This window comes from Piliocolobus tephrosceles, chromosome 3 (genome assembly GCF_002776525.5).
Source record: "Piliocolobus tephrosceles isolate RC106 chromosome 3, ASM277652v3, whole genome shotgun sequence".
Taxonomy (NCBI): Eukaryota; Metazoa; Chordata; class Mammalia; order Primates; family Cercopithecidae; genus Piliocolobus; species Piliocolobus tephrosceles.
Window position 1 is genome coordinate 184,290,854 of NC_045436.1, and position 18,677 is coordinate 184,309,530.

Sequence of the window (18,677 nt, forward strand, 5' to 3'; positions counted from 1 at the left end):
CTTTGCCACATTCTTCACATTTGTAGGGTTTCTCTCCAGTATGAATTCTCTTATGTTTGGCAAAGTTTGAAGATGAGGTAAAGATTTTCCTACATTCTTCACATGTGATGGGTTTCTCTCCAGCATGAACTCTCTTATGTTTAGTAAGGGTTGTGAACCTATTAAAGGCTTTGCCACATTCTTCACATTTATAGGGTTTCTCTCCAGTATGAATTATTTTATGCTTAGCAAAGTGTGAGGATGTGGTAAAGATGCTGCCACATTCTTCACAAGTAAAAGGTTTCTCTCCAGTATGAATTCTCTTATGTTCATTAAATATTAAAGACCATTTAAAGGCTTTGCCACATTCTTCACATGTGTAGGGTTTCTCTCCAACATGAATTACCTTATGTTGAGTTAGGTGTGAAAACTTACGAAAAGATTTGCCACATTCTTTACATTTAAATTGTTTCTCTCCAGTATGTCTTGTCTTACATTTGTTTGAATTTGAAAATTTACTAACAACTTTGACGCTTGCTTTACACTGAAATATTTTGCTCTGGGTAGTTGACAAGCATTCATTAAATTCATTATAACCTCCTTTCTGCAACTTACAGTCATTCAAACTTTTACAGCCTTTTCTTAATTGTAAATTCTCATGTCCACATTTCTCATATCTTCTCAATATAAGTTTGTGGAAGGAATCTTCTATGCCCTGCACTGGCCAACGGTCGTGGGTGAAATGAGAACACATAGCTGAAAGAAATAAAAATTATAAATTATCCCACTTAGTATATTCATATAAATATACTTTGTAAATCTTATGAAATTATTCAAACTACATTAGTAAGATGGCATAACAAAATCCCACAGGCCATAATTTCTTCACAGATATACACATGTAGCAAACATGTACTAAAAAAGATGCCTTTCTGTGAAACCTATAAATGAGTTAATTGTATGCAATGCCTCAGGTAAGCAAAAGGCCAAGAGCCACATAGAACAGGAAAGAATGTTTGCTACATTTACCCACCAACAGCACTTCCTCCTCCCCAATATAGCACTATGCCATTAGGAGTGAAGTATCAACTCCTGGCTTCTTCCTTTAAAGAGAATAAAAATACTGATACAGATATCCTTACTTCTGGCTTTTGGGTGTCTTTACAGAGCCTGGATTTTCTCTCCAATACCACAGAGTGCTGAAATGGTGGTATACTTTGGGAGGACAGATTGGATCTGCTGAAACCAAATGTAAATGCTTCAGGAGTAGATTGCCGTGTTAAATATAGGCAAGAGGTGGAACAAGTGATTAGAGACTGTGTTTTTTTTTTAGAGACAGAGTCTTGCTCTGTCACCCAGGCTGGAGTGCAGTGGTATGATCTCAGCTCACTGCAACCTCGGCCTCCTGGGTTCACGTCATTCTCCTGCCTCAGCCTCCCAAGTAGCTGGGACTACAGGCACTTGCCACCATGCCCGGCTAAGTTTTTGTATTTTTAGTGGAGACGGGCTTTCACCATGTTAGCCAGGATGGTCTTGATCTCGTGACCTCGTGATCCGCCCGCCTTGGCCTCCCAAAATGCTGGGATTATAGGCGTGAGCCACTGCACCCGGCCCTAGAGACTGTTAAGAAGGAACATGAACAAACCCTTTTAACTGAAAAGTAAACACAAAATTCCAGAGAAGACATATCCTTAGAAGATGTATGAGAGGTTACCATAATCTCCTTTAAGGACAATTGGTTTCAGACCATGTCAAGAAAAATCTACATTGTAAAGATTGTGACAAATAGCTTTTTGTTAATGTTCAAATAACAACCAAACATTACAATGTATACAAAATATTAGAACAATATGGTCCAACAATTTAAAAATTTTCAGAAAAGGGACTGGGCATGGTGGCTCACGCCTGTAATCCCAGCACTTTGGCAGGCTGAGGTGGGAGGATCACAAGGTCAGGAGATAAGAGACCGCTTGGCTAACATGGTGAAGCCCCGTCCCTATTAAAAATACAAAAAGACGGCCGGGCACGGTGGCTCAAGCCTGTAATCCCAGCACTTTGGGAGGCCGAGACGGGTGGATCACGAGGTCAGGAGATCGAGACCATCCTGGCTAACACGGTGAAATCCCGTCTCTACTAAAAATACAAAAAAAACTAGCCGGGTGAGGTGGCGGCGCCTGTAGTCCCAGCTACTCAGGAGGCTGAGGCAGGAGAATGGCGTGAACCCGGGAGGCGGAGCTTGCAGTGAGCTGAGATCCGGCCACTGCACTCCAGCCTGGGAGACAGAATGAGATTCCGTCTCAATAAAAAAAATAAATAAATAAAAATAAATAAATAAAAAAAAAACTACCCGGACGTGGTGACGGGCACCTGCAGTCCTAGCTACATGGGAGGCTGAGGCAGGAGAATCGTGTAAACACAGGAGGCAAAGCTTGCAGTGTGCCGAATCACACCACTGCACTCCAGCCTGGGCGACAGAGTGAGACTCCGACACACACACACACACACACACACACACACAAACACACACACATTTTCAGAAAAGACCAGGCATAGTGGCTCATGCCTGTAATCCCAGCACTTTGGGAGGCTGAGGCGGGCAGATCATGAGGTCAAGAGATCAAAAACATCCTGGCCAAAATGGTGAAACTCCGTCTTTACTAAAACTACAAAAATTAGCTGGGCATGGTGGCACACACCTGTAGTCCCAGCTACTAAGGAGGGTGAGGCAGGAGAATTGCTTAAACCCTGGAGGTAGAGGTTGCAGTGAGCCAAGATCACACGATTGCACTCCAGCCTGAGTGACAGAATGAGACTCCATCTCAAAACAAAACAAAACAAAAACAAAAGTTCAGAACAATAATTAAAACTGAAGATAAACAAAGTTTTAAAATTTGACCAGAATAAAGCTCAATGAGCTAAATGGTAACCCAACTAAATATAATTTAAAAAATATATATAAATGAAAACATTAAAAACATAAAAAATCATGGAAGTGAAAAATACAAAAATAATGACTGAGAAATTTTCTTTTCTTTTTTTTTTTGAGACACAGTCTCACTCCGTCTCTCAGGCTGGAGTGTAGTGGTGCCATCTCGGCTCACTGCAAGCTCCGCCTCCTGGGTTCATACCATTCTCCTGCCTCAGCCTCCCAAGTAGCTGGGACTGCAGGCGCTCGCCACCATACTTGGCCAATATTTTTTATATTTTTAGTACAGACAGGGTTTCACTGTGTTAGCCAGGATGGTCTCAATCTCCTGACTTTGTGATCCGCCCGCCTCAGCCTCCCAAAGTGTTGCGATTACAGCGGTGAGCCACTGTGCCCGAAGAGACTCCCTCTCAAAAAAGAAAAAACATTTTATCTTTAAGAAATTTTACAGAATTGCCAAGATACCACAAAGAAAGTATCTGTATAGATACACAAAAGTATAAGAAGTCCTATCAACACAAAAATCTAAAAGACAAACAGGAAGACAGAAAAAGAAAATAAGGAACAGAGATAAAATAATACAGTAAAACAATTTATAAAACAGGTAAGCCTTTTTAGTTCAGCAAATTATTCAAATATTTATGAAGTAAACTTTCCATCCATACATGCACCAAATAAAGGGACTGATTGCAAAAATTAAAAAACAAGATCCAACTTGTTTTTCTACAAGACTTACTTGAGGTCTAATTATTAAAGGAGACTGAAAAAGGCAAGATGAAAGAAGACATTTCATGGAAATAACCAAATAAGAGGACAAGAGATGCAAGTTATATAACACAAAGTACATCTTAAGTCAAAAACTCTATTTCATAAAATATACTTTAACTAAAAGCTCATAAGGGGCAAAGGAGGACATTAAACAATAATAAACAGGTTCATTTACTTAGAACCCATGACAAATGTGTGTATACATACATTAATGTGTGTGTGAGTGTGTGTGTGTGTATCTTACATTAGGGTTCAAAATATACAAAGCAAATACTGACAGAATTAAAGCAAGATATAGGGAGCAATATTATTGCAGTGGGATAATTCAATACCCTCATATCTATAATGAATAATGAAACAAGAGAGAATACTCATAAGGGAAGAGAAGACTTGAAAGCAGTATAAAACAATTTTGCCTAACAGAATTGTACAGCACACTGGTCAACAACAGAATACACATCCTTCTCAATAGCTCATACAATATTCTCCTTGATAGACTACATGTTAGGGCACAAAAAAAATCTTAATTTTAAAATTGAAATTTTATAGATTACTTTTAATGATCTAACCGGAATGAGAGTAGAAATAAAACTAAAACGTTCGCATATTTATAGAAATTAAACAACACACTCTTAGGCATGCTCTTGTTCAAAGTTTGTAATAATGTTATTAAGATGTCTAGCTGGGTACGGTGGCTCATGCCTATAATCCCAGCACTTTGGGAGACTGAGGCAGGGGGATTACAAGGTCAGGAGATCGAGACCATCCTGGCTAACATGGTGAAATCCTCTCTCTACTAAAAATACAAAAAATTAGCCAGGTGGGGTAGTGGGCACCTGTAGTCCCAGCTACTTGGGAGGCTGGGGCAGGAGAATGGCGTGAACCCAGGAGTCACAGCTTGCAGTGAGCCTAGATCACGCCACTGCACTCCAGCCTGGGCGACAGAGCAAGACTCCACCTCAAAAAAAAAAAAAAAAAAAGATGTCTAAATTGTTCAATGTAATCTACAGATTAAATGCAATCCCTGTCAAATTTCTAATTAAATTCTTGCAGAAAAAGAAACAGCAACCCCCAATTCATGTGGAATTCAAGAAACAATGAAGCACTCAACAATCTTCAAAAAGAGTAACAACGTCAGAAACACTACAGTTCCTGATTTCAAAACACATACAAAGGTAAAGAATTAAGCCAGGTGTGGTGGCTCACACCTGTAATCTCAGCACTTTGGGAGGCCGAGGCTGGCAGATCACAAGGTCAGGAGATTCAGACCATCCTGGCTAACGAGGTGAAACCCCGTCTCTACTAAAAATACAAAAAAATTAGCTGGGTATGGTGGCGAGTGCCTGTGGTCCCAGCTACTTGGGAGGCTGAGGCAGAAGAATGGCCTAAGTAAACCCGGGAGGCGGAGCTTGCATTAAGGCTGCATCGTGCCACTGCACTCCAGCCGGGGCAACAGAGTGAGACTCCATCTCAAAAAATAAATAAGTAAATAAATAAAATAATTAAAACAATCTGGTATGGGTTTGAAGGTGAACGCCTAAATCAATAAAATCTGGCAAAAAGATGAACTGTCACACATAGGGTCACATGAAGAGTAATTTGGCCACACACAATTATTGTAGCATTGCTACTGAAAGCAAATAAATGAAAGTAATGCAAATTTCTCTCACGAAATAAATGGATAAATATAATCTGAAATATTAAAATAATGAAACATTGGCTGGGCATGGTGGCTCATGTCTGTAATCCCAGCACTTTGGGAGGCCAAGGCAGGTGGATCACTTGAGGTCAGGCGTTCGAGATCAGCCTGACAAATGTGGTGAAACCCTGTCTCTACTAAAAACACAAAAATTAGCTGGGTGTGGTGGTGCACACCTGTAATCCCAGCTACTGAGGAGGCTGAGGCAGAACAATCACTTGAATCTGGGAGGAGGATGCAGTGAACCGAGATGGCATCGCTGCACTCTAGCCTGCATGACAGAGTGAGACTCCATGTCAAAAAGAAAAAAAAAAGATTGTAAAGTTTATGTGTTTTTGACAATTAAAAATAGTATCTAAAATCTGAGATACAGACATATGACAGTTTTTGAACTTATCTACAAGTCGCAAAAGTGTTTCTCCCACACATAAATATAGATTTACAAATAAATAGAGAGTAAAATTAGGAGGATTTCAATGACTACTCAAAACCACCACTGTATACACAAACAGAACAAGGATACAACTCATAAACAAAACAAAAACAATATGCATACAGATAAATAAACACAGACTCATATTGGAAATAGACATATCAGTGATTTGACTTGTGCTCCAGTCTTAGAGTGCACATGGTTGGATGCTGTCAATTATAGTATAAAATAAAAACATCCTTGTCTTGTTCCAGATCTCAAATAAAAAGTTTTCTGCTCTTTCCTATCCAGTATGGTATCAGCTATTAATCTGATCATTATTAATCATATATGGTCTTTACTGTATTGAGGTACATATAATCTATACCTAATTTGTTGAGTTGCTTAAATCACAAAGGCATGTTCAATTTTGGCAATGTTTCTTCTGTATCCACAATAAAAAAAAAAGGTGCTGGCCAGGTGCAGTGGCTCACGCCTGTAATCCTAGCACTCTGGGAGGTTGAGGCATAAGGATCACCTGAGGTTAGGAGTTCAAGACTAGCCTGGTCAACATGGCGAAACCCTGTCTCTACTAAAACTACAAAAATTAGCCAGATGCAGTCCAGCTACTCCCAGCTACTCAGAAGAACTGCTTGAACCTAGGAGGCAGAGGTTGTGGTGAGCTGAGATCACATCAGTGCACTCCAGTCTGGGTGACAAAGCAGGACTCCATCCCAAATAAAATAAAGTAAAATAAAATAAAATATGTCTAGCAGCAAATTGAATTGAAAAGGTGAACACTCTCTACACTGATAATTAAAAAACATTGATAATGCTGGGCATGGTGGCTCACATCTGTAATCCTAGCACTTTGGGAGGCCAAGGTGGGCAGATCACGAGGTCAGGAGTTCGAGAGCAGCTTGACCAACATGGTGAAACCCCATCACTACTAAAAATACAAAAATTACCGGGGTGTGGTGGCATGTGCCTGTCGCCCCAGCTACTCAGGAGGTTGAGGCAAGAGAATCATTTGAACCCGAGAGGCAGAGGTTGTGGTGCACTGAGATCACACCATTACACTCCAGCCTAGGCAACAGAGTGAGACTTCGTCTCAGAAAACAAACAACAACAGAATTGATAAAAAACTGAAAAAGACATAAAAATTGAAAGATATTTTTCCTCATGAATTGAAAAAACATTAGGAAAGTGGCCATACTACTGAAGGTGATACACAAATTCAATGCCATCTCTATCAAAATACCAATGACTTTTTCACAGAAATGGAACAAACAAGCTTAAAATTAACCAGGACCAACCAAAGATCCCCAAATAGCGAAGGTAATCCTTGGCAAAAAGAATCAGGTTGGAGGCATTACACTACCTGACTCCGAAATATCCTATAAAGCCATAATAGGCAAAACAACATGACACTGGCATAAAACTAGACATATCAAACTATCCAGTGAGCTCAGTAATAAACTCATGAACCTAGAGGCAAGTGATTTTCAACAAAGATGTCAAGAACACATATTTGGAAAAATACAGTCTTTTCAATAAATGGTGCTAGGAAAATTGATTATCTACATGATAATCAAAAAATGAAAGTAGGCCCCTAGCTCTTACGATATAAAAAACTCAATTGCACATAAAGATTTAAATGTGAAACCCAAACTTATAAAGCTATTTGGGTAAATACGGAGGAACGCTTTATCACTTATTACAGAGCAAAGAATTTTTAAGTAAGACCTCAAAAGCACAGGCAAAATAAGCAACATTATGCAAATGGGATTACAACAAACTAAAAACATTTTGCACAGCAAAGAAAACATTAACAAAGTGAAGAGATAATCTACAGAGTGAAAGAAAATATTTGTGAAATGCACACAAAAGATAAACTTATAGAATATTTAACAAGCTTAACAACAAAAATAACACACAATTTAAACATAGAGCAGAGACATCCCATTCCAAGATGGCTGAATAGGAATGGCTCCGGTTTGCAGCTTCCAGCGTGATCAACATAGAAGACAGGTGATTTCTGCATTTTCAACTGAGGTACCTGGTTCATCTCATTGGGACTGGTTGGACAATGGGTGCAGTGCAGCCCACGGAGGGTGAGCCGAAACAGAGAGGGGCATCGCCTCACCTGGGAAGCACAAGGGGTTGGGGGATTTCCCTCTCCTAGCCAAGGGAAGCTGTGACAGACTGTATCTGGAAAATCGGGACACTCCTGCCCAAATACTGTGGTTTTCCAATGGTCTTAGCAAACAGCACACCAGGAGATTATATCCCGTGCCTGGCTTGCCAGGTCCCATGACCATGGAGCCTTGTTCACTGCTAGCACAGCAGTCTGAGATTGACCTGCGAGGCAGCAGCCTGACAGGGGGAGAAGCGTCCACCATTGCTGAGGCTTGAGTAAGTAAACAAAGCAGCCAGGGAAGCTCAAACTGGGCGAAGCCCACTGCAGCTCAGCAAGGCCAGTTGCCTCTATAGATTCTACCTCTGGGGACAGGGTATAGCTGAACAAAAGGCAGCAGAAACTTCTACAGATTTAATCATCCCTGTCTGATAGCTCTGAAGAGAGCCGTGGTTCTCCCAGCATGGTGTTTGAGATCTGAGAACGGGCAGATTGCCTCCTCAGTGGGTCCCTGACCCCCATGTAGCCTAACTGGGAGACACTTCCCAGTAGGAGTCGACTGACACCTAATAGAGGCAGGTGCCCCTCTGGGACAAAGCTTCCAGAGGAAGGATCAGGCAGCAATATTTGCTGTTCTGCAGCCTCCGCTGGTGATACCCAGGCAAAGAGGGTCTGGAACGGACCTCCAGCAAACTCCAACAGACCTGTAGCTGAGGGACTTGTTAGAAGAAAAACACAACAAACAGGAAGGAACAGCATCGACATCAACAAAAAGGACATCCACACCAAAACCCCATCTGTAGGTCACCAACATCAAAGACCAAAGGTAGACAAAACCACAAAGATGGGGAGAAAACTGAGCAGAAAAGCTGAAAATTCAAAAAACTAGAGCGCCTCCTCTCCTCCAAAGGATCACAGCTCCTCACCAGCATCGGAACAAAGCTAGATGGAGAATGACTTTGATGAGCTGACAGAAGTAGGCTTCAGAGGGTCGGTAATAACAAACTTCTCTGAGCTAAAGAAGGATGTTGGACCCCATCGCAAGGAAGCTAAAAACCTTGGAAAAAGATTAGACGAATGGATAACTAGAATAAACAGTGTGGAGAAGAACTTAAATGACCTGAAGGGGCTGAAAACCATGGCACGAGTACTACGTGAAACATGCACAAGCTTCAATAGCTGATTTGATCAAGAGGAAGAAAGGGTATCAGAGATTGAAGATCAAATGAATGAAATAGAGAGAGAAGAGAAGTTTAGAGAAAAAAGAGTAAAAAGAAATGAACAAAGCCTCCAAGAAATATGGGACCATGTGAAAAGACCAAATCTACGTTTGATTAGTGTACCTGAAAGTGATGAGGAGAATGGAACCAAGCTGGAAAACACTCTTCAGCAAATTATCCAGGAGAACTTCCCCAAACTAGCATGGCAGGTCAACATTCAAATTCAGGAAATACGAAGAATACCACAAAGATACTCCTTGAGAAGAACAACCTCAAGACACATAATTGTCAGATTCACCAAGGTTGAAATGAAGGAAGAAATGTTAAGGGCAGCCAGAGAGGTCAGGTTATCCACAAAGGGAAGCCCATCAGACTAAGAGCGGATCTCCTGGCAGAAACTCTACAAACCAGAAGAGAGTGGGGGCCAATATTCAACATTCTTAAAGAAAAGAATTTTCAACCCAGAATTTTATATGCAGCCAAACTAAGCTCCATAAGTGAAGGGGAAATAAAATCCTTTACAGACAGGCAAATGCTTAGAGATTTTGTCACCACCAGGCCTGCCTTACAAGAGCTTCTGAAGGAAGCACTAAACATGGAAAGGGACAACTGGTACCAGTCACTGCAAAAACATGCCAATTGTAAAGACCATCAATGCTAGGAAGAAACTGCATCAACTAATGAACAAAATAACCAGCTAACATCATAATGACAGGAGCAAATTCACACATAACAATATTAATCTTAAATGTAAGTGGACTAAATGCTCCAATTAAAAGACACAGACTGGCAAACTGGATAAAGAGTCAAGACCCATCAGTGTGCTGTATTCAGGAGACCCATCTCACATGCAGAGATACACATAGGCTCAAAATAAAGGGATGGAGGAAGATCTACCAAGCAAATGGAAAGAAAAAAAAAAAAAAAAAGCAGGGGTTGCAATCCTAGTCTTTGATAAAACAGACTTTAAACCAACAAAGATCAAAAGAGACAAAGAAGGTCATTACATAATGGTAAAGGGACCAATTCAACAAGAGCTAATTATCCTAAATATATATGCATCCAATACAGGAGTACCCAGATTCATAAAGCAAGTCCTTAGAGACATACAAAGAGACTTACACTCCCACACAATAATAATGGGAGATTTTAACACCCCACTGTCAACATTAGACAGATCCATGAGACAGAAAGTTCACAAAGATATCCAGGAATTGAAATCAGCTCTGCATCAAGCGTACCTAATAGACATGTACAGAACTCTCCGTCCCAAATCAACAGAATATACATTCTTCTTAGCACCACATCGCACTTATTCCAAAATTGACCACACAGTTGGAAGTAAAGCACTCCTCAGCAAATGTAAAAGAACAGAAATTATAACAAACTGTCTCTCAGACCACAGTGCAAACTAGAACTCAGGATTAAGAAACTCACTCAAGCCGGGCACGGTGGCTCAAGCCTGTAATCCCAGCACTTTGGGAGGCCGAGACGGGTGGATCGCGAGGTCAGGAGATCGAGACCAACCTAGCTAACACGGCGAAACCCTGTCTCTACTAAAAAATACAAAAAAAAAAAAAAACTAGCCGGGCGAGTTGGCGGGCGCCTGTAGTCCCAGCTACTTGGGAGGCTGAGGCAGGAGAATGGCGTAAACCCGGGAGGCGGAGCTTGCAGTGAGCTGAGATCCGGCCACTGCACTCTAGCCTGGGTGACAGAGCGAGACTCCGTCTCAAAAAAAAAAAAAAAAAAAAAAAAAGAAACTCACTCAAAACTGCTCTAATACATGGAAACTGAACAACCTGCTCCAGAATGACTACTGGGTACATAACCAAATAAAGGCAGAAATAAAGATGTTCTTTGAAACCAATGAGAACAAAGACACAACATACCAAAATCTCTGGGACACATTTAAAACAGTGTGTAGAGGGAAATTTGTAGCACTAAATGCCCACAAGAGAAAGCTGGAAAGATCTAAAATTGACACCCTAACATCACAATTAAAAGAACTAGAGAAGCAACAGCAAACACATTCGAAAGCTAGCAGAAGGCAAGAAATAACTAAGATCAGAGCAGAACTGAAGGAGATAGAGACACAAAAAACCCTTTAAAAAAAATCAACGAATCCAGGAGCTGGTTTTTTGAAAAGATCAACAAAATTGATAGACCGTTAGCAAGACTAATAAAGAAGAAAAGAGAGAAGAATCAAATAGACAGAATAAAAAATGATAAAAGGGATATCACCACCAATCCCAAAAAAATACAAACTCCCATCAGAGAATACTATAAAGACCTCCACACAAATAAATTAGAAAATCTAGAAGAAACGGATAAATTGCTGGACACATACACCCTCCCAAGACTAAACCAGGAACAAGTTGAATCCCTGAATAGACCAATAACAGGTTCTGAAATTGAGGCAATAATAGCCTACCAACCAAAAAAAGTCCAGGACCAGACGGATTCACAGCTGAATTCTACCAGAGGTACAAAGAGGAGCTGGTACCATTCCTTCTGAAACTATTTCAATCAACAGAGAAATTGGGAATCCTCCCTAACACATTTTATGAGGCCAGCATCATCCTGATACCAAAGCCAGGCAGAGACATAACAAAAAAAGAGAATTTTAGACCAATATCCCTGATGAACATCGATACAAAAATCCTCAATAAAATAATGGCAAACCGAATCCAGCAGCACATCAAAAAGCTTATCCACCACGATCAAGTTGGCTTCATCCCTGGGATGCAAGGCTGGTTCAACATATGCAAATCAATAAACGTAATCCATCATATAAACAGAATCAAACACGAAAACCATATGATTATCTCAATAGATGCAGAAAAGGCCTCTGACAAAAGTGAACAGCGCTTCATACTAAAAACTCTCAATAAACTAGGTATTGATGGGATGTATCTCAAAATAATAAGAGCTATTTATGACAAACCCATAGCCAATATCATACTGAATGGGCAAAAACTGGAAGCATTCCCCCCCGTCCTTTTTTTTTGATATGGAGTCTTGCTCTCCCAGGCTGGAGTGCAGTGGCATGATCTTGGCTCACTGCAAGCTCTGCCTTCTGGGTTCACGTCATTCTTCTGTCTCAGCCTCCTGAGTAGCTGGGACTACAAGTGCCCACCACCACAATTGGCTAATTTTTTCTTTTTTTTTTTTTAGTAGAGACGGGGTTTCACCATGTTAGCCAGGATGGTCTTGATCTCCTGACCTCGTGATCCACCTGCCTTGGCCTCCCAAAGTGCTGGGATTACAGGCATGAGCCACCACACCTGGCCAGGAAGCATTCCCTTTGAAAACTGGCACAAGACAGGTATGCCCTCTCTTACCACTCCTATTCAACATCGTGTCAGAAGTTCTGGCCAGGGCAATCAGGTAGGAGACAGAAATAAAGGGTATTCAACTAGGAAAAGAGGAAACCAAATTGTCCCTGTTTGTAGATGACATGATTGTATATTTAGAAAACCCCATCGCCTCAGCCCAAAATCTCCTTAAGCTGATAAGCAACTTCAGCAAAGTCTCAGGATACAAAATCAATATGAAAAAATCACAAGCATTCCTATACACCAAAAACAGACAAACAGAGAGCCAAATCATGAGTGAACTCCCATTCACAATTGCTTCAAAGAGAATAAAATACCTAGGAATTCAACTTACAAGGGATGTGAAGGACCTCTTCAAGGAGAACTACAAACCACTGCTCAATGAAATAAAAGAGGACTACAAACAAATGGAACATTCCATGCTCATGGATAGGAAGAATCAGTATTGTGAAAATGGCCACACTGCTCAAGGTAATTCATAGATTCAATGCCATCCCCATCAAGCTACCAATGACTTTCTTCACAGAATTGGAAAAAACTACTTTAAAGTTCATATGGAACCAAAAAAGAGTCTCCATTGCCAAGACAATCCTCAGCCAAAAGAACAAAGCTGGAGGCATCACGCTACCTGACTTCAAACTATACTACCAGGCTACAGTAACCAAAACAGCATGGTACTGGTACCAAAACAGAGATATAGACCAATGGAAGAGAACAGAGCCCTCAGAAATAATACCACACATCTACAAGCATCTGATCTTTGACAAACCTGACAAAAACAAGAAATGGCGAAAGGATTCCCGATTTAATAATTGGTGCTGGGAAAACTGGCTAGCCATATGTAGGAAGCTGAAACTGGATCCCTTCCTTATACCTTATACAAAAATTAATTCAAGATGGATTAAAGACTTAAATGTTAGACCTAAAACCATAAAAACTCTAGGAGAAAACCTAGGCAATACCATTCAGGACATAGGCATGGGCAAGGACTTCATGACTAAAACACCAAAAGCAATGGCAACAAAAGCCAAAATGGACAAATGGGATCTAATTAAACTAAAGAGCTTCTGCACATCAAAATAAACTACCATCAGAGTGAACAGGCAACCTACAGAATGGGAGAAAATTTTTACAATCTACCCATCTGACAAAGGGCTAACATCCAGAATCTACAAAGAACTTAAATAAATTTACAAGAAAAAAATGAAACAACCCCATCAAAAAGTGGGCACCGGATATCAAAAGAAGACATTAATCAGCCAACAGACACATGAAAAAATGGTCATCATCACTGGCCATCAGAGAAATGCAAATCAAAACCACAATCAGATACCATCTCACACCAGTTAGAATGGCAATCATTAAAGTCAGGAAAAAACAGGTGCTGGAGAGGATGTGGAGAAATAGGAACACTTTTACACTGTTAGTGGGACTGTAAACTAGTTTAACCATTGTGGAAGACAGTGTGGCGATTCCTCAAGGATCTACAATTAGAAATACCATTTGACCCAGCCATCCCATTACTGGGTATATATTCAAAGGACTATAAATCATCCTGCTATAAAGACACATGTACATGTATGTTTATTGCGGCACTATTCACAATAGCAAAGACTTGGAACCAACCCAAATGCCCATCAGTGATAGACTGGATTAAGCAAATGCGGCACATATACAACACAGAATACCATGCAGCCATAAAAAAGGATGAGCTCATGTCCTTTGCAGCAACATGGATGAAGATGGAAACCATCATTCTGAGCAAACTATCACAAGGACAGAAAACCAAACACCGCATGTTCTCACTCATAGGTGGGAACTGAACAATGAGAACACTCAAACACAGGGTGGGCAACATCACACACTGGGGCTTGTTGTGGGGTCGGGGGAGGGATAGCATTAGGAGAAATACCTAATGTAAATGATGGGTTGATGGGTGCAGCAGGCCAGCATGGCACATGTATACCTATGTAACGAGCCTGCATGTTGTGCACACGTACCCTAGAACTTAAATTAAAAAAAAAAAAAAAAACAGGCTGGGCGCAGGGGCTCACGCCTGTAATCCCAGCACTTTGGGAGGCCGAGGCGGGCGGATCACAAGGTCAGGAGATCGAGACCACGGTGAAACCCCGTCTCTACTAAAAATACAAAAAATTAGCCGGGCGCGGTGGCGGGTGCCTGTAGTTCCAGCTACTCGGGAGGCTGAGGCAGGAGAATGGCGTAAACCCGGGAGGCGGAGCTTGCAGTGAGCCGAGATCGCGCCACTGCACTCCAGCCTGGGCGACAGAGCCAGACTCCGTCTCAAAAACAAAAAACAAAAAACAAAAAACAAAAAACAAAAACCAGAAAGATATTCTGACACATCTTACAAAAACAAAGGCTGAGATCATTATGTTAAAAAAAAATCGTCAAAAAGAAACATATTAATTAGTGATACCAATATAAAAATCAGTCAAAAGTATAGAAACAGTAAGTAAAATGGTGTTTTCCAAGAGCTGAAGAAAGAGAGGAAAAGGGCAGTTTGTTTATTGAGTATTACATTTTACTTTTGTAAGATAAAATTAATCTAAAGATTCATTGCAGGCCGGGCGTGGTGGCTCAAGCCTGTAATCCCAGCACTCTGGGAGGCCGAGACGGGCGGATCACGAGTTTAGGAGATGGAGACCATCCTGGCTAACCTGGTGAAACCCCGCCTCTACTAAAAAATACAAAAAACTAGCCGGGCGAGGTGGCGGCGCCTGTAGTCCCAGCTACTCGGGAGGCTGAGGCAGGAGAATGGTGTAAACCCGGGAGGCAGAGCTTGCAGTGAGCTGAGATCAGGCACTGCACTCCAGCCTGGGCAAGAGAGAGAGACTCCGTCTCAAAAAAAAAAAAAAAGATCCATTGTAAAATAATGTAAATGCACTTAACTCCACTAGACTGTATACTTGAAAATGTTTAAGATAGCAATTTTGTGTTTTTCATCACAATTAAATATTTACATCTACCTAAAAAGGTTACATTTTAAAAAAATCACCTTCAAATAACAAATGTTTCTCTCACAGAGTAACATATAATCAAACAATAAATAGATGGTAAATTTACGGTTTCTTTGACTACTCACCTACACAAGGAAACACCATGACTACCCAAGAAAATAAATAATTTATAAACAAAGTAGGGCAATATTTATACAGGCAAATACCACACAGATAACTTTTATAGGCAACGGAAATGTCATTCATACACACACACACACATATAAATTTGCTCCAATGATTTATACATGGTCATAAAAGGTACAAAGTTGAAAATTACCATACAAAGATGAAGATTAAAAACACAAAAAAGTAAATGATTGAGGAGAACCTACATGAAAAGAGACTCCCCAGTAAAATACAGTTGACAACAAGAAAAAAAATTCTGACCTATAAAATACTGAATATAGACGTATCATAAAAACAATCCTTTAAATAACTAGTTTTCAACTGTGAACTTATGAAGAGCTGGCATTTTGAATCTTTGACATGCAATGTACCGCAGTAAAAGCAAATGCATTTCAATAATAAAATGCTCTGAGAATGAAGCATTTCAATACGTTTAGTTATCACACAATGTGTAAATCTGAGTATTTTATTTCAGAAATTCTGAATTTGTAATCAGATAAATTTGACATAGAACATATCGGAAAGTGAAACATACAAGGGGAGTGACATAGCAAGATGGCAGAATAGGTTTTCTACAGTAACAAAAATACAGCAGTTAAGCCCTGATAAAACAACCTTTACGGGAACTTTGGAACCCATTTGTAAGACTGCGACCTGAAGACTGAGGAGGGCTGTATTGAGAGGGCATGTCCTTGCTTGAATGGCATATTTGACCACAATAGTCCCAGCTACAGAATGAAATGTAACTAATTCTCATTGTAAACATAGCTATAGATCATTTGGTTTTGTTTATGCCACTAGCACCATCTGCCAAGACACTTAGGAGGATTCATAATGTCCTGTATCTCAGGTGAAAGGCCTTTAGATGTTAGTTCTGTCTGTGATCTCTGAATTACCCCAAAATCCACCCCTTGCACATGTCAGTCATGATGTGGAAGAAATCCTACTCACACAGGGACCCACAGACAGAAATATCCATCTGTGCCCCTGGATGTAGGCTTGACAATATTCATTTGATGGTGGATCTTGACGTGGCACTATAATTTGGCTCCAAGTCCATGCAACCAAAATACAGGAGGAGTTTTTCCTAACCTGTGATCTGCCAAAAAGCACAGCTATATGTGCCCCTGTAGACATGCTGGCTGACTTTATTCCCACTGTGAATTGTGAAGCAGTCCTATAACCAGACTCCAATCCCTGGCAGCTAGAGTCTGGGAGAAGTCCTGCCCACCCAGAAATCTGGAGGGAGAAATGTCATGAACCCAAAAGCAAACCTGAAGACTTTGGTCTCAGCTGTGTATCCTGAAGCAGCCCTATGAATCAGTTTCACACCCTCTCAGCTGTGATGAAGGGTCAGTAATGCTCATCTAGAAACCTGTCCAATGACTAGGTTAGAGCATTTCCAAACATTCAGCAAGAGCCAAACAGCAGGAGCCACACCTGCTCGTATTTATTGTATCAGCATGTCCATTTGCAGATATTGACTGGGTTTTGTTTTTTTTCTCAGCATGACTCTTATTGATCAAGATCTTAAAGAAAGTTCAGTCTCCTCAGAAAATAGACAGAATCCTCAACTGTCTGATGCTTTAATAACAGGTCTACCAAGCATGAACTTCACTGTAGACCTAGTAGCAGTTATGTGACCAGGATCCAATTCAGTTGACTGTGATCTTAGTGACAATCTCATCAGCCCAGAAATCCAATAGAAGATATTTACCTCCCCAAACTAGTCTATAATGACTGAAAGAAGTATTTACTACTTCAGATGCAAGAACATCAAAACAAGGCTTCACAGATTATGAAGGATCAGGCAAACCTAACAGCACAAAAGGAAACTAAACATGTTCCAGGAACGACTAACAATAACACACAGATCTAGAAAATGTCTAACAGAGAATTCAAAGTAATTACCTTAAAAAATCTCAATAAAGGCCAGGCGCGGTGGCTCACGCCTGTAATCCCAGCACCTTGGGAGGCCAACGCGGGTGGATCACAAGGTCAGGAGATCAAGACCATCCTGGCCAACACGGGGAAAACCCATCTCTACTAAAAATACAAAAATTAGCTGGGTGTGGTGGCGCACTCCTGTAATCCTAGCTATTTGGGAGGCTGAGGCAGGAGAATTGCTTGAACCCGGGAGGCAGACGTTGCAGTGAGTCAAGATCGAACCACTGAACTCCAGCCTGGCAACAGACCAAGACTCCGTCTCAAAAAAAGACAAAAAACTAAAAAAGAAAACAACAAAAGAAAAATAAAATGCAAAAGTACACAGATTCCTAATTTTTTTTGCAACAATGCATGAACATAATCAGTTATAAAAAAGAAAGAGAGCCGGGCACAATGGCTCGCGCCTGTAATCCCAAAACTTTGGGAGGCCAAGGCGGGCGGATCATGAGGTCAGGAGATCAAGACCATCCTGGCTAACATGGTGAAACCCCGTCTCTACTAAAAATACAAAAACAAAATTAGCCAGGCGTGGTGGCGGGCACCTGTAGCCCCAGCTACTTGGGAGGCTGAGGCAGGAGAATGGCGTGAACCCAGGAAGCGGAGCTTATAGTGAGCTGAGATCGTGCCACTGCACTCCAGCCTCGGTGACAGAGTGAGACTCTCTCTCAAAAATAAATAAATAAATAAATAAATAAATAAACTCTCAATTATCCAACAGACTCACCATCTCCTTCCAACCAAGTCTGCTGTGAATTCTTTTTTCTTTTTTCTGAGACAGGGTCTCACTGTGTCCTTCCGTCTGGAGTGCAGCGGCATGATCTCAGGTCACAGCAGCCTTGACCTCCCAGGGTTCAAGCAATCCTCCAAACTCAGTCCCCCAAGTAGCTGGGAATACAAATGCGTGCCACCATGCCTGGCTAATTTTCTGTATTTTTGGTAGAGGTGGGATTTCACCAGGTAGACCAGGCTGGTGCTGAATTCCTGAGCTCAAGCCATCTGCATCCTCGGCCTCTCAAAGTGCTAGGATTACAGACATGAGCCACCAGACCCAGCCTGATTATCTTTATTCCAACACCAAATATATGGAGTTTGCTGAACACCAACCAAT

The 18,677-nt window shown here is 41.0% G+C and overlaps 1 protein-coding gene across 1 annotated transcript in view; it reads right to left on the reverse strand.

Annotated features, from left to right (window-relative positions):
* LOC111539030 (zinc finger protein 141) overlaps nucleotides 1-18,677 on the reverse strand; it is a 36,246-nt gene that overhangs the window by 1,029 nt on the left and 16,540 nt on the right. The window contains 1 exon segment of the mRNA XM_031935392.1: nucleotides 1-735. This exon segment is cut by the window's left edge and continues 305 nt beyond it. Coding sequence (XP_031791252.1) covers nucleotides 1-735 — 735 coding nt within the window.